The sequence below is a fragment of the Thamnophis elegans genome, chromosome 14 (genome assembly GCF_009769535.1).
Source record: "Thamnophis elegans isolate rThaEle1 chromosome 14, rThaEle1.pri, whole genome shotgun sequence".
NCBI classification, from domain to species: Eukaryota; Metazoa; Chordata; class Lepidosauria; order Squamata; family Colubridae; genus Thamnophis; species Thamnophis elegans.
The window spans coordinates 8,949,098-8,966,479 of NC_045554.1; the positions used below are offsets into that span (position 1 = coordinate 8,949,098).

At 45.8% G+C, this 17,382-nt stretch overlaps 1 protein-coding gene across 1 annotated transcript in view; it reads left to right on the top strand.

Moving 5' to 3' along the window:
- SNX29 (sorting nexin 29) overlaps positions 1–17,382 on the top strand; it is a 66,497-nt gene that overhangs the window by 40,130 nt on the left and 8,985 nt on the right. The window contains exons 12-14 of the mRNA XM_032231018.1: positions 3,503–3,566; positions 4,606–4,734; positions 6,981–7,063. Coding sequence (XP_032086909.1) covers positions 3,503–3,566; positions 4,606–4,734; positions 6,981–7,063 — 276 coding nt within the window. The remainder of the gene's footprint in view (positions 1–3,502; positions 3,567–4,605; positions 4,735–6,980; positions 7,064–17,382) is intronic.

Below are 17,382 nucleotides of genomic sequence, written 5' to 3' on the forward strand. Positions count from 1 at the left end.
TGCTGCATTTAACCACTGCGCCACCTTGGCTCTGATGGCGTTCGGGGGGGGGGGGAACTGTCCTTGTGTCTAATTGTTCTGGTGTGCAGTGCCCTATAGCGTCGTTTTGAGGGCAGGAGTTGAAACAATTTATGTCCAGGATGTGAGGGGTCTGTGGTTATTTTCACGGCCCTCGTTTTGACTCGTGCAGTATACAGGTCCTGAATGGAAGGCAGGTTGGTAGTAATTGTTTTTTTCTGCAGTTCTGATTATCCTCTGAAGTCTCTGTCTGTCTTGTTGGGTTGCAGAGCCAAACCAGACAGTGATGGAGGTGCAGATGACGGACTCAATAATTCCTCTGTAGAACTAAATCAGCAGTTCCTTGGGCATGGATCTTAACGCATAGAACCAATACTTTGTGCCTGGAAATTAAATCCAAAAGAAAAATCTCCAGTTTTTGACTCTGTGCCAAGCCTGGAAGCAAATCTTTATTTTGCATTGGGGTGCTGTTTTATCCACACACCACCCCCTAAAAAAAAGTTTGTAGATGGAGGCAGATAAACCATTTTATTTTTTTCCTATCATTCTCAGGAGTGCTGGGTTTAGATTAGCCATTGAAAAGTGTTTTAAATTAACACCTTGGCCCAGGGAGATGATTGTAAAGAGGCTCATTTGGTTTTCTGCAGATAAACCACTGGAAAATGTTAATTTGGAGAAGTAAAACATTGCTAGGTTTAACTGGAGGCCTTGGGGAAAATCGTAGCGTGTTCATTGGATATCAATCGTTTATTGAGGATATCCTTGCTAAGCTCCTTCTAAATGGTGGGGTCTCTGAGCTTGATGGTTTTCGTGCAGATGTTTCATGATCCAGCTAGGTAACATTATCCATGCAGGAAGGGAGTGGATTTGCCCTCTGTTTTATATACAAGTGGCTTGCCCACTCTACTTCCTTTTAGCACTGATGACGTTACCAATTGGGTCACGAAATGTCTCCAAGAAAACCAAGCTCAGAGTTCACCAGAAACCCCATAGTTCTCCTCCTCCTCCTCCTCCTCCTCCTCCTCCTCCTCCTCCTCCTCCTCCTCTCTGTAAACCCTCCTCTCTTCAAGCATTGATGATGTTACCTAGTTGGGTCATGAAACATCTGCAAGAAAACCAAGCTCACCAAGAACCCATAGTTGTCGTCGTCCTCCTCCTCCTCCTCCTCGTCCTCCTCCTCCTCGTCCTCCTCCTCCTCCTCCTCCTCCTCCTCCTCCTCCTCCTCCTCCTCCTCCTCCTCCTCCTCCTCCTCCTCCTCCTCTCTGTAAACCCTCCTCTCTTCTCGCATTGATGATGTTACCTAGTTGGGTCATGAAACCATCTGTAAGAAAACCAAGCTCAGAGATCACCAAGAACCCATACTTCTTGTCCTCCTCCTCCTCCTCCTCCTCCTCCTCCTCCTCCTCCTCCTCCTCCTCCTCCTCCTCCTCTTCCTCCTCCTCCTCCTCCTCCTCCTCCTCCTCCTCCTCCTCCTCTCCTCCTCCTCCTCCTCCTCCTCCTCCTCTCTGTAAACCCTACTCTCTTCTCGCATTGATGATGTTACCTAGTTGGGTCATGAAACCGTCTGTAAGAAAACCAAGCTCAGAGATCACCAAGAACCCATAGTTGTCGTCGTCATCGTCGTCCTCCTCCTCCTCCTCCTCTCTGTAAACCCTCCTCTCTTCTAGCATTGATGATGTTACCTAGTTGGGTCATGAAACATCTGCAAGAAAACAACCAAACTCGGAGAGCATCAAAGAGCCTAGGTGGCGCAGTGGTTAGAGTGCAGTACTGCAGGCTACTTCAGCTGACTGCTAGCTGCAGTTCGGCAGTTCAAATCTCACCGGTTCAAGTTTGTCTCCATCTTCCACCCTTCCGAGGTGGGTAAAACGAGGACCCGAATTGTTGGGGGCAAGAGACTGACTCTGTAAACCGCTCAGAGAGGGCTGTAAAATCCCTTTGAAGCGGTATATAAGTCCAAGTGCCATTGCTATAGCTGATCGGCTCTAGTGCCACAGGGATTAGAATGTAGTATTGCAGGCTAATTCTGCCATCTACCAGCAGTTCGATTCGCTCAAGGTGGACTCAACCTTCCACCCTTCTGAGGTGGGTAAAATGAGGACCCAGATTGTTGGGGGCAAGAGGCTGACTCTGTCAACTGCCTTAGAGAGGGCTGTAAAGCACTGTAAAGCAGTATATAAGTCTAAGTGCTATTGCTATTGCTTTTCCTTTTCTCCTTCCTTCCTTCCTTCCTTCCTTCCTTCCTTCCTTCCTTCCTTCCTTCCTTCCTTCCTTCCTTCCTTCAATGGTGCACAGTGGTTAGAATGCAGCATTGCAGACTAATTCTGCCCACTGCCAGGAGTTCAATGCTGACTGGCTCAAGGTTGACTCAACCTTCCATCCTTCCAAAGTTGGTAAAATGAGGAGCCAGATTGTTGGGGGCAAAAGGCTGACTCTTTAAACTGCTTAGAAAGGGCTTCAAAGCACTATAAAGCAGTATATAAGTCCAAGGGCTATTGCTCTTGCCCTTCCTTCCTTCCTTCCTTCCTTCCTTCCTTCCTTCCTTCCTTCCTTCCTTCCTTCCTTCCTTCCATGGTGCACAGTGGTTACAATGCAATATTGCAAACTAATTCTGCCGACTGCCAGCAGTTCAATTCTCACCAGCTCAAGGTTGACTCAACCTTCCATCCTTTTGAAGTTGGTAAAATGAGGACCCAGATTGTTGGGGGCAAAAGACTGACTCTGTAAACTGCTTAGAAAGGGCTTCAAAGCACTATAAAGCAGTATATAAGTTCAAGGGCTATTGCTCTTGCCCTCCCTCCCTCCCTCCCTCCCATCCATCCATCCATCCATCCATCCATCCATCCATGGTGCACAGTGGTTAGAATGCAGTATTGCAGGCTAATTCTGCCATCTGCCAGCAGTTCGATCCTGATTGGCTCTAGGTTGATTCAACCTTCCATCCTTTCGAGGTTGGTAAAATGAGGACCCAGATTGTTGGGGGGCAAAAGGCTGACTATGTAAACCGCTTAGAGAGGGCTGTCAAAGCACTGTGAAGCGATATATAAGTCTAAGTGCTATTGCTATCAAGGACGCCGCAGTTCAGCGCTGAGCTACAAGTATTTTCTTCTATCAGCTTTTCTGTTTTTGGAAAGATAGTGATCTAGAATCGAGTTCTTCTAAAGAATAAACCTCTGATCTGGTGTCATTACTTCTTCTATTTCCCTTCTCTTGAACTCAGCCAAGCCTTTGAGTGTATGGAGGGTTTTAGGTTAATGGGGGCGGGGGGGGGGGCGGGGGAGTCTGCTTGAGGAAGTGCTGATAGCCGTTTGTGTTAACTAAAAACAGTTAAAATAAGAAAAATGAAGTCAGCCGAACTCTTAACCGAAACGCAAAATATCTGAGCTTATGCGGCATGCATTGAAGGACTTTTCTGCATGAGATGACTTTCATTGCAAAGAATAATAGAGTTAATTTTGTCTATTTTTTTTTCCCTCCCACCAAGTGGAACTTCGGCAAGCTATTGTAGCGATGATGAACAGAAAGCATGAACTAGAAGAACAGACTAGGTAAAACAAACGATGCTTTGGGTCAGTTATATGTGGACAGAGATGGACTTGAAGTTGATTTGAGGTTCAACAATCCTTTTTTTAAAAAATAAATAAATTTTATTTACAAACATGTAAAACACACACACACACAAAACTTAAGATGTACACCATATTTACACAGTACAATAGAAACAGGAGCTTCCTCTTCTTTCTAATAGTGATTGCCAATTGATATCACACAAGAGGTTGAAAAATCCTTTACAGTGATGAACAAGAGATCCGAGACTGAGTCGTCCTCCTCTTGTCAGCTCCAAGCCCCAAATGACGACACAGTGAAATCCAGACGTGTCCAACCCTTTATTTGCTTACACCTAATATACAGAATCTTGCCAGACTAAAGTTACAACCTACTAACCTAATACCCTTGTTTCCCTGAAAATGAGACCTCTCCGGATAATAAACCCAATAGGGCTTTTGCTAAAATAAGCCCTCCCCCGAAAATAAACCCTCCCCTAAAATATTTAACTGCATGCGCAGCCAGTTCCCACTATTTCCTGGGGGGGGGGAGGAGGGAACATGCCCCATTGCGCCCCCCCCCCATGCATCTGCCATCCACGCGGAACAGCCTCACGGAGGCCGCTACCGCTAGCCCTAGCTACCATGCCCCTTCTCTTAGTGGCGGCCGCAAAAAGAGTGGCAGGCCCAGGGATGCTAGGGCTGGCAAGAGTGTGCCAGAAACAGAGGCAGAATTTCCGGGCCTTTCTGGATCCGCTGATCCGCAGGCCGAGGTTAAGGGGCCTCCTGCACCTTGACAATTATAAGATCTCCCCGAAAAGAAGGCCAAGCGCTTATTTCGGGGGTCAAAAGAAAATAAGACCCTGTCTTTATCTCTCAGAGTATAGCTACCGTGTTTCCCCGAATTCTCGGGTGTACCTACCATCCCCATCCAGTTCAGGATTATGCAGTCTCTTGTCTTCCTTTGGGTTCCCTCTGAAAAAGTTTGGTCTCGATTTCAGATTTCAGACAATCCGTCTCACTTTTGCGCTCTTCCCTGCAGTTCCTTGCGGAGCCTCTTGGAGGGCGAGATGGAACATTCGTCGGGACTCCGTCAAGAGGTGGACAACCTGAAGAAGAAACTTTCAGAGCACGAAGAGCACTATACAGTGAGGATCCAGGCCTTGGCCAGGTAGGGGAGTGGGCTGGCAGGGGGTCGTGCTTAGGGTTTCTGCAAAATAGCAATAGAGTCAACCTATTTCCCCCCCCCCCCCCCAAAAAAAAACAAACCCAATCTGAGTCCTCATTTTATCCACCTTGGAAGGATGGAAGGATGAGTCAAACTTGAGCCCATCAGGATCAAACTGCTGGCAGTGGGCAGAGTTAACTATAGCAATAGCAATAGCACTTAGACTTATATACCGCTTCACCATCCTTTACACCCCTCTCTAAGCAGTTTACAGGGTTAGCCTTTTGCCCCCAACAATCTGGGTCCTCATTTACCCGACTTCGGAGGAATGGAAGGCTGAATTAACCTTGAGCCAGTGAGGATTCGAACTGCTGGCATTGGGCAGTGTTAACTATAGCAACAGCAATATACTTATATACCGCTTCACGGTGCTTCACAGCCATCTCTAAGCGGTTTACAGAGTCAGCCTATTGCCCCGAATAATCTGAGTCCTCATTTTACCCACCTCGGAAGGATGGAAGGCGGAGTCAACCTTGAGCTGGTGAGAATTGAATTGCTGGCAGTCGGCAGAATTAGCCTGCAATATTGCATTCTAACCACTGTGCACCATGGAAGGAAGGAAGGAGGGAGGGAGGGAGGGAGGGAAGGAAGGAAGGAAGGAAGGAAGGAAGGAAGGAAGGAAGGAAGGGCAAGAGCAAGAGCAAGAGCAAGAGCAAGAGCAAGAGCAAGAGCCCTTAGACTTATATACCACTTTATAGTGCTCCTTCCTTCCTTCCTTCCATGGGTCCTTGTTTTACCCACCTCGGAAGGATGGAAGGCTGAGTCAATCTTGAGCCTGGTGAGATTCGAATTGCCAAATTGCAGGCAGCCGGCAGTCAACAGAAGTAGCCTGCAGTACTTCCCTCTCACCACTGGGCCACCGTGGCTCATGATACCAGTCCTGTTATTTTGACCGATTGCTGCATCATAGGGAGAGTGGGGAGAAGAATAAATTCTACTGCAAGTAGTGCTCAACTTACAACCCTTCGTTTAGCAACCATTCAAAGTTACGACGGATTCCTCCAAAAGTAGATTACAATCCAATTTCAAAGGTGTGATGTCCACATTCGCCCGTCATCTGATGGCATTTTGGGTGCTTGGTGACTAACTCACCTTTATGGCTATTTCCACATCACATGATTACAATTTTCAACTTTTGGGGGGGAGTTTCCAGTGTTTAATTTTCAGTAAAAAAAAATGCCTGTTGGTAAATTGGATTCACTCAATGATCACTACAAAAAAAATAAATCCTGAAATATTACGTCTGGTCATGTGATGTCTTGATTTAGGACCACAATGATTTATGACCATAATTCTGGGTTTCAATGTTAGTCTTAAGTTGCGGACTTCCAGGTATAATCAAAGATCCCAACTTATAAAAACACCACTCAATTTTACCGTTGCTATATATGGCGTACAGGAACGCAGTGGCTCAGTGGCTAAGACGCTGAGTTTGTCGATCAGAAGGGTCGGGGGTTTGGCGGTTCGAATCCCTAGCGCTGTGTAACGGAGTGAGCTCCCGTGACTTGTCCCAGCTTCTGCCAACCTAGCAGTTCGAAAGCACGTAAAAATGCAAGTAGAAAAATAGGTACCACCTTTGGTGGGAAGGGAACAGTGTTCTGTGCGCCTTCGGTGTTGAGTCATGCCGGCGACATGACCACGAAGACATCTTCGAACAGCGCTGGCTCTTCGGCTTTGAAACGGAGATGAGCACCGCCCCCTAGAGTCAGGAATGACTAGCACATATGTGCAAGGGGAACCTTTACCTTTACCTTATATATGGCGTTTCCAATTTATAACCTTTGTCCTAGCTGGCTAGTTTTTAAAAGCTAAAATGCTTTCAGTAAGCAAAGTGCTTTGATTCTTGGCATGGAGCGATTAGCCCGGATGCTCTCTCACCAACTAACTCCCAATGCTGTTTTCTGCCTCTCCACTCCTAGGAAATCAGAAGGATCAGCTGCTTAAAATGCCTTCAGGAGCTTCATTAAAATTTCATTCTTATGTAATGTATATTCCTTTGCCAGAGAGGCAGTTGCAAAGTTGTTGAAAAAGGCCTGATGTAAATCAGTTGGCATTGGGTAGATCTCTGCGTTGGCAAACCTGTTAAAGGAAACTCAACGGGCAAAGACCTAAGCGACGTTAACCAAGTAATTTGACTGGTAATTTGATGAAAAAATAACTGTCCCATCTTCCTGTTCTTGGCCTTGCAGGGAGAATGAGGTGCTCAAAGTCCAGCTAAAGAAATACGTCGGGGCTGTCCAGATGTTGAAAAGAGAAGGTCAAACCATGGACGGTGAGTGGGACTCTCCATTCCTAGGAATAGAATCTCCCTCTTTCAGTGGCTTCCAACAAGCCAGGCCAATGGGGGAAGCCGGATTGGCTCAACCATTGTGTGATTCAATTAATGACCCCAACACAAAGGTCATAAAGTCAGGCGCTCTTCACTTAACAACCGCAAAATTGTGGGATGTTGTTGTTAGTTGTGAAGTTGTGTCCGACCCATCGCAACCCCATGGACAACATTCCTCCAGGCCTTCCTGTCCTCTCCCATCCTCTGGAGTCCATTCAACTGCCATCGGTTCTTCTCACCATTTCCATTCTCTTACTCTCTTGATGATATTGTATACTTCGGGAGGTGGGGGGGAGGGGAGTATTGGGTTGATTACGTCCCATGAAGTCGATGTTGACTCTTAGCAACCTGTTCTGACCCCCTCATCCCACACCAACACACTCCGAGTCAAAGATACTTTACAGAATTTATTAACAGACAGACAGGTCCTTGGCAGCAAACCGGCACAGATAAGCCTTGGCAGCGATCCAGCCTGCCAAGCTCACAATTCTGTTCTCCAACATTAGTTCCTGCATTGACTTCTGCAAAAGGGGTGTGTGCACAAGCAGTCCTTTTATAGTCTGGAGAGGAGCCTAATTACCACCAGCTGAGTGCAATTACCTCCTGTAACTGCATAATTGTTCCTGACGCCTATTAGCTCTCCGGTGCTGGGCATACAGGAACAACTCACTGCTGATGTCCGGATCACACTCCCTTGTCTTCTCCCCACTGGTCCAAGGCTCAGGCTCCTCCTGGTGGCCAAACAGCCTCTTTATGCCCTGCTCGGAGTCGGAATCCTGTCCAGGGTCCTCCACATCCTCCAGAGCCTACTCATAGGGCCCCTTGCTGTCGGAGTCGGGTGGCAGCTCCAACGGCTCCTGCTGGGCCACAACAGCAACCACATAAGTTGATTTTTTTTCTAAGTGGATCCGTGGCCAACCTGGTCCTTTGGGGATCTTCCAACTCATCCATTCATCACGGATGTAATTGAGTCCATCCACCTTGTGGCTGGTTGTTCTGGCTTTCTTTTTCTTTCCACCTTTCCCATCATTATAGGCTACTGTATTCAAGGGAGTTGGGTCTCATTATTCTGCATCCAATGTGTGGATAATTTGAGCCTCATTATTTATGTCTCATGAAATCTCCTGGTTGATTCGTTGGATGTCAGGGTTCCGACAGATGCCCGATTAACTCAACTCATGAGCCTGGAGCCACGTTTCAAAAGAAATCTGGTTATTTTATTAGGAGCAACATGTCAGCACGTACCCCAGTGAAGCCAGCTCTGGCCCTGCGTAATTTACGGCCCAACTATGACCCTGTTTCTTCCCCCCCCCCAACTCCTCCCAGGTTGTGTCGCAAATCACATTCTCCAACCAAGCACTTTCACAGGCTGTAGAAATCACGCCCCTGGCTGCTGTGGGTGACCTGGGAGACAGCCTTGAGAAAGGTAGGCGTGGAATGTGCTTCCGGTTGCGGCTGCTGAGCTGCTCCGTCAGGTCTCCCCCACCTCCTGCCTATGGCAACTCGAGAGCAGGCCAGGAATGTTTTGCGAATGGACCATCCGATTGTTTTATTCTTAGCTGTCCAGGATATCCTAGAGAGTTCTTTCCAACGCCAGTATTCAAAAGCGTCCGTTTCTGCTGATACCGTTTATTCAAAGAGCGTAGACTAGGCAGGAGGCTGGAAGGGACCTTGGAGGTCTTCTAGTCCAGCCCTCTGCTTGAGCAGGAGACTCTATACCAGTGATGGCGAACCTTTTCGGCACCGAGTGCCCAAACCGGAATGCGCGCGCATGTGCTTGCATGAGTGCACGCTGGAGCACTGAAGACCAGCTGGCCGGTGCGCATGCCTGTTTTTTGGCTGTTTCGGGGTTTTTTTCGGTGCTATTTGAGGCCATTTTCATGCGTGACCCATCAAAACCGCGCCCGACTAAAGCGCGCCTGATTAAACCGTGTCGCTGATGTCATCAACAGGGCGACAACAGCCAGCGCGGAGAAAGAAGGGCGCTTTAAATAGCGCTTTGAAAGCAAGCTGATTTAACTTAAGGTAAGGGTTAGGTTTAGGGTTTGCTTTAGGGTTAGGTTTAGGGTTAGGTTAAGGGTTAGGGTTAGGGTTAGGGTTAGGGTTAGGGTTAGGGTTAGGTTAAGGGTTAGGGTTAGGTTTAGGATTAGGGTTAGGGTTAGGGTTAGGTTTAGGGGTTAATTTTAGGTTTAGGGTTTACAGCGTGCTTCTGTCTCCGCGCTGTTGTCGCCCTGTTGATGACGTCAGCGACGCGGTTTAGTCGGGCGCGGTCTAGTCGAGCGCGGTTTTGTGGTGGAACCATTTTCATGCTGTTTCCTGGGCTGTTTTCAGGCTGTTTTTCTGGACTGTTTTCAGGCTGTTTGTGGGACATTTTGGGCGGGCATTATCAGGCCATTTTCCATGCGAGTTTACGCCATTTTCAGGCCATTTCCTGAGCTGTTTTCAAGCTATTTTTGGGGCCATTTTCAGGCCATTTTGGGGGGCAATTTCAGGCCATTTTCCAGTCCATTTTTAGGCCATTTTCTAGCCGTTTCCTGGGCCATTTTCACAGCCCTATACAATTCTGGAGAAATGGCTCTCCGGTCTCTTATTGAAAACCTCCCATGATGGAGCATCTACATCCCACAATGAACCTTCTTTATTGCTGAATAAGGAAAAAGCCTTTTGTGAGGGGTTGGGAATATCAGAAACAACGGTGAATCCCCTTTTAGCAAATTCAGCAAATACATAGGATCACTTCCCCCCCCCCCTCGTTTCAAACATTTAATTATCCTTATACCCCAATAAAACCAGGTTTTTTTCCCCCTTCTCCTCCTCCTCCTCCAAGTTTATTTTCATTTAGAAATAAATTAAAGTGGCACCGAATAACTAGGTGACTGAAAGGAGGAAGTACGCTTGTTTAAAAACTAATATGAAATTAGTTTAATAACTCATTTTCTCGTTGGAGGAAATTTAATCCTTTGACAAGCAGTTAAAAAAAATCCTTTTATTTCTCTTCCAGTGCTTAAGCTATAGAAACAATTTTCTATTGGCATTCACAGCTGGAGTCTTCCAGTCAGAGACTCTGCTGAGCTCCTGCAGGAATTAAAAGACTTAATTTCTGTTTGGGAAACAGTGAAAATCAATATAGACCCGCCTTGCTTCTTAAAAGTATTACTGTGTCATTCTCCCCCCACCCCCCCATCCCCTCCATGCAAAGATTAACTAAATATGTATTCCAAGCTGGTTGGTGTCTTTGTTTTGCCAAATGTACTTACAAAACGAAACTTTCCTTCTTACCCCAACTCTCCGTTACGGGGGGAAACAAAAAAATCCTCTTTTGAAAGTTTAAATTTGGATATTTGCAAACCGGAAAACAGAGATTCGCAGGGATTTATGCAAAAGTTTGGTTCTGGTTTAATATTAGGTGATGTGCTTGGGGTTCTCTTAGGTCAGTGCTGGTTAACCTTTTTGTTGTTGGGTGTCAAAAACGCAAGCATGAGCCCATAATGCAAAGCCCCCCATGCATGCGCGCACAATCCCCCCCCCCCGCATCTGCCACACTGCTCGCCTCCAAGCTGAGCTTGGTATTTCCTCCAGGGGGTTGGTGGAGAAGCATTTTCGCCCTCCCCGAGGCTCCAGGAAAGCATCTGGAATCTGGGGAAGGGGAAAACGGCCTCCCCCAGTGCTCCAGAAGGCTGAAAATCAGCTGGCTGATGTGCTGGCCTATACGGTTTTGCATGCCACCTGTGGCATGTGTGCCATAGGTTTGCCATCACGGTCTTAGGCCAATCCGTGGCACATAATATAGCTTTATTGTCATTGTACATCATTGTACAATACATCATGGGACGCTTTGGCTCAGTGGCTAAGACACTGAGCTTTTCGATCAGAAAGATCGGCAGCCGTTCGAAATCCCTAGCGCCGCGTAACGGAGTGAGCTCCCGTGACTTGTCCCAGCTTCTGCCAACCTAGCAGTTCGAAAGCATGTAAAAATGCAAGTGGAAAAATAGGGACCACCTTTGGTGGGAAGGGAACAGCGTTCCGTGCCCCTTCGGCGTTGAGTCATGCCGGCCACATGACCATGGAGACGTCTTCAGATGGCGCTGGCTCTTCGGCTGTGAAATGGAGATGAGCACCACCCCCTAGAGTCGGGAACGACTAGCACATATGTGCGAGGGCAACTTATACCTTTATAGAGTCCTCAACCCAGGGCATCCCAAATGTTGGTTCGAGTGATGGCTGAACAGCGGCCACTTGGAACATCTAAGAAGACGGTGTGAATGCTGAGAGTATAATTCAACATATTAATTTACAGTCTTTTTCGTTTTCTGAATGGGTTTTCTTTTTCTGAAATACGGCCCGGGAAAATGTAAAAATCCCATGACGGTTAGTTGTACATTTTTACCTTCCATTGGAATGAATGGGCCGTGTGCTCGCTTTCTCTGTAATGGGATTTAAGCATGACTCAATTTCTCTAAATTTAGGACAGTCAGATGTGATATCTGAGCTCCTTTCAGCCCAATTGCTGTTAATTGAGGTCAGTGATTTTCGACAGAATGTGGAAATAAATCCCCAGCACAGTTGGGATTTTTATGTGGTGTTTCCCCCCCCCCCTTTCCTCCGGTGACCATTTAAAAATTGAAAGAGAAGCGATTAAAAGCAGATTATTTAACTCTTAAATTGCATTTTTTTTTTAAAAACTCCCACTTTTTTGGGGGGGGCAAGTGAAGTGCAGTAATTAACCACGGACCTCATTTTTTTTGTAATTTAAAACACACGGCTGTTTTCTGGACCTCCTTAATCACTCTTTACAGTTTATATCCAATTTCCCTTTTATCATGTCAATACAAATATTACACTATTATCATTACCAATCATTTATTTAACAACATCCATCATCGTTTCATTTTTATTTTTTTTATTTTTTGGTCTTAGTTTAACTAAATTTGACTTACTCCCTTCTCTCTTTTTTTTAATATTATAAGCTTTTATACATAACAAGAGTTTCTAAACTTCCTTTCATGATCACCATTTAGAATTTATACCAAATTTCTTATCAAACCAATACATATGTCTACATTGTTATCATCATGCATTATTTATCTAACTATATCCATTATCACTTCATTTTTTAACATAATGCTCTAATTTTAACTAAATTTGACTAATATTTTGTTATTAGTTTTCATATCTCAACCTGGGTCTCTCCAGTAATAGTGGAGCACCAATTTCTGAAGTTATAGCAATAGCAGTTAGACTTATATACCGCTTCATAGGGCTTTCAGCCCTCTCTAAGCGGTTTACAGAGTCAGCATATCGCCCCCAACAACAATCCGGTTCCTCATTTTACCCACCTCGGAAGGATGGAAGGCTGAGTCAACCCTGAGCCGGTGAGATTTGAACAGGTGAACTGCAGAACTGCAGTCAGCTGAAGTGGCCTGCAGTGCTGCATTTAACCACTGCGCCACCTCGGCTCTTTATATCCATTATATCCATTATCACTTCATTTTTAACATAATGCTCTAATTTTAACTAAATTTGACTAATATTTTGTTATTAGTTTTCATATCTCAACCTGTGTCTCTCCAGTAATAGTGGAGCACCAATTTCTGAAGTTATAGCAATAGCAATAGCAGTTAGGCTTATATACCGCTTCCTAGGGCTTTCAGCCCTCTCTAAGCGGTCTACAGAGTCAGCATATTGCCCCCAACAACAATCCGGGTCCTCATTTTACCCACCTCGGAAGGATGGAAGGCTGAGTCAACCCTGAGCCGGTGAGATTTGAACAGGTGAACTGCAGAACTGCAGTCAGCTGAAGTGGCCTGCAGTGCTGCATTTAACCACTGCGCCACCTCGGCTCTTTATATCCATTATATCCATTATCACTTCATTTTTAACATGATGCTCTTAATTTTAACTAAATTTGACTAATATTTTGTTATTAGTTTTCATATCTCAACCTGTGTCTCTCCAGTAATAGTGGAGCACCAATTTCTGAAGTTATAGCAATAGCAATAGCAGTTAGACTTATATACCGCTTCATAGGGCTTTCAGCCCTCTCTAAACGGTTTACAGAGTCAGCATATTGCCTCCAACAATCTGGGTCCTCATTTTACCCACCTCGGAAGGATGGAAGGCTGAGTCAACCCTGAGCCGGTGAGATTTGAACAGCCGAACTGCAGAACTGCAGTCAGCTGAAGTAGCCTGCAGTGCTGCATTTAACCACTACGCCACCTCGGCTCTTTATATCCATTATATCCATTATCACTTCATTTTTAACATGATGCTCTTAATTTTAACTAAATTTGACTAATATTTTGTTATTAGTTTTCATATCTCAACCTGTGTCTCTCCAGTAATAGTGGAGCACCAATTTTTGAAGTTGAACTGTGATGTTTGCTAGCTGTACAAGGGTGAACCAAAATACAGCTAAATTATCCATGACCTGCCGATAATTTATAGACCACAATTTTGGGGGGGATTAAAGTGATTTTTATTCCCTTGGGTCTGCATGGATTTGATTAAGTTCTCCAGGTAGGCCGTGATGCAGGTGTTCGACCGTTTCATTAGGCTGGCTTGTATTTTAAGAAAAAAATTATACATGAAGAGGATATTTTTAAGCCGCCTATAATATGAGAAATTATCCTTCATTAGATGCTGGCTGGCTGGCTGGTTTTTTTTTCTTTTTCTTTTTTTTTGTGATTCATATAATTACGGCAGGGGAAAACCTTGGCTGCTGCATTCTGCTGTGTTGGAATTATATGTAAACAAAGGCATAATAAGCAGAGAAATTGAGTGGGATGGTCAGATTTTATAGAAGGGGGGGGGAAAGAGAGAGGAGGTGGCGACAGAAGGATTGCAAAACCTTTCTAAAAATGAGTGGCTTTGCACCATGCTTTTTTAGTTGCCTTTCCCCAGCTGTGGACTAAATTGCCACTGCAGATACTAAAAATAAACTGGAGAGCCGCGTGTGTTTTATATTGCATGGGATTCAAAAATACCATTCCCTTTAAAAAAAAAAAAATGTTCAGGGTAGGTTTCTGTTAGGGATGGTTGCGTTACGATCAGGGGTGGGTTTCTCACCCCGTTCCAACCGGTTCGGTTGGAATGGGGCCAGCGGCGTCCTCGTGCACGCGTGCAGTGCACGCATGCGTACTAGCGCATGTGCGATGCTCCAGCTGTTCCTGGAGGATCGCGCAGGCGCTGTATGCGTTCTGCGCATGCGTGGAAGTGCAGAACTTGTCAAAACCGGGTAAGAAATGTGGGCGGGCGGGTGGATCCTTCGGCGTTCCCGGAAGTTACTTACTTCCGGGTTCGCCGACCAACCGGTTCGCGGGGACCGCCGCGAACCGCCTGAAACCCACCCCTGGTTACGATTCATCTAGCTGGAGGGGTGCGATCAGGTGGGCTACTGCTACTAAATCTGGACAGTGGGGAGATTGGGGAGGAACATGGGCCAACATGGGAAACACGGCAGTTATGCAGATTGGGCTTTAGTCTGGAAAGATTAGTGCCAGATCCAAGGAGAACAAGAGGATTTAGTTTCTCTAGTGTTGCTCACCTGTAGACAGGAATCTACAGTCTGAAAATACAAATCTCCTGCCGTCTCTTTTTAAAGGTAAAGGTTCTCCCTCGCACATATGTGCTAGTTGTTCCCGACTCTAGGGGGCGGTGCTCATCCCCGTTTCAAAGGCGAAGAGCCAGCGCTGTCCGAAGACGTCTCCATGGTCATGTGGCTGGCATGACTCAACGCCGAAGGTGCACGGAACGCTGTTCCCTTCCCACCAAAGGTGGTCCCTATTTTTCCACTTGCATTTTTTTAACGTGCTTTCAAACTGCTAGGTTGGCAGAAGCTGGGAAGATTCACCGGAGCTCACCCCGTTACGCGGCGCTAGGGATTCGAACCGCCGAACTGCTGACCTTTCTGATCGACAAGCTCAGCGTCTTAGCCATTGTGCTACCGTGTCCCAATACTTATCTACTGCCACAATTAAAAATCTCAAACCATTAAAAAAAAGTGAAAAAAAATCGTAATTCATCATTTTTTAATGATCCCATAATCCCTTGTGGAGTGGAGCCCTTGCAACTGAATGGAGCTGAACGATTATTGGCTGGATGCCCTTCCTGTCGCCAATGCGGAGTTGATGTCATAAAATAGCAATAAAATTTAAAATGCCTCCACCCCCACCCCACCCAATCGCATTAGGACAGTGTTTCTCAACCTTGGAGGTTTTAAGACGTGTTGGAAGAATTTCCTAGCCAGCTACTCTATGATGTGCGGACTTCAACTCCCAGAATTCCCAGAACCCATGAATTTCCAGAAATCACATCTGGACTTCAACTCCCACAATTCACGCTGGCTGGGGAATCAGCTGCCAAGTTTAGGTACCCCGGCTTTAACTCAAAGTGCTTGCAAGATAGGCTGTTCGATTATTTTAGAAATCTCATTTTAAGTCATAGCGTCTTATTATTATTATTTATTTGTCTTGTATGCCTCCCACTCCTGGAGGACTCCGGGCGGCTCACAATAGACAAGGGAAAGGGGATAAATAGACAAAGACAGCACTTTAAAAAAGATGCAACATTCACAATTTCCGTGGGGCTGGATGTTTCACAAGCCCCCCGGCCTGCTGGAGCAGCCAGGACTTGGTGGCTTTGCGGAAGGCCGGGAGGGTAGTAAGGGTCCGGATCTCCACGGGGAGGTCATTCCAGAGGGCTGGAGCTGCAACAGAGAAGGCTCTCCCCTGGGGAATCGCCAGCCGACATTGGCTGGCAGATGGAATCCGGAGGAGACCTAACCTGTGAGATCTTATCAGTCTGAGGGAGGTAATCGGCAGGAGGCGGTCTTTCAGGTACCCAGGTCCGATGCCATGTAGAGCTTTATAGGTTACCAGCACCTTGAAGCGGGTCCGGAGACTAATGGGTAGCCAGTGCAGCTCACGGAGGATAGGTGTAACGTGGGTGTACCTAGGTGCACCCACAATCGCTCGCGCGGCTGCATTCTGGACTAACTGAAGTCTTCGAACACTCTTCAAGGGCAGCCCCATGTAGAGCGCGTCTTAGCCACAGAGCCAACGCGTCCCTTCTCTTTTTACAGTCTGGTAAATTAAGGCAGCTCTTTTCTATGTTTCTTTCTCTTTTCTCTTATGCAGCGGCAGGCTGAATGTTACCTAGGGAGCCTTCGTCCTTTTGTCTTTCAAGGTTGGTCCCATGTACCATTACAGAAACATCCTCCTGGATGTTGAATTGAAAGTCAATAGAGCTGTTTTTTCCTGGGTTCTTTTTTTAAAATGTCACAAGTCCTTGTAGATGTATGGGTAATAGAATGATGTGTTTTGAATCTGTCAGCTGGCCTCATCCTTTTGGCTGTCCTTGAGAATGCTAGACCCATCGGGCGGTGCGGAGATTTTCATTAGCGGCCCTTCTCCATCAAAACTAGTAGGCGATTGGTAATTAATTCATTAGAAGCATTTGGTGATTAATCAATTAGGCAACTAGCATCTTTTTTTTCATTATTGAAAGACAATTTAAGACGTCATATTTCTGGGTCTCAACATGGGGGCAGGAAGTGTCTCAGCATAGCATGGATTGTTGTGCTATCTCTTCATTCACAAACTTTGTAAGAATTCTAGTACCAATATATTTTATGTCAGCGTTCCAAGTATCATGTAGAATTAAATCACAGTCCAAGGCAAAACGATCCTTAAAGTTCCAATTTAATAAAGCAGACATCTTAGCACATCTGTGTTAATCCCAATTCTGGAAATTACATCAGAATTCCACCCAGTTAAAAGTTCATGATCTTGTCCCCACACCGACAATCCATCACATGGTCCAATCTTCTTCTTCTTCCACGCTGGCATCCACACCCAGCTGCTTCCGGTCAGGTGTAAAAGTGCGGAGACAAAGGATGACCTTGGCTTCTAGAAAAGAATGAAAACAATACATTCCACAATCCTACTCCTGTCTGTTCCTCCCTCCCATCAACTATACTAATGAAATAGCATAATGAAATAAGAGAAAGTGTGGTAGGCCAAAATTCTAAAAGGAATATAATTGCAGGCCTGACATTTTACTTCTATCCCTGTTAAATATGAAAAAAAAAATCTTTAAACACACCCAAAGGTCCTTTCTTTTCAAGAGGCAATTGGACTGTCTGGTTTTGCTTTGAAGATGTTTCACTTCTCACCCAAGAAGCTTCTTCAGCTTCTTGGAAAAAGCACCTTTGGAACAACCATGACCTGGATGACTGAGAATATCCATAGACAAACACTAAAAGC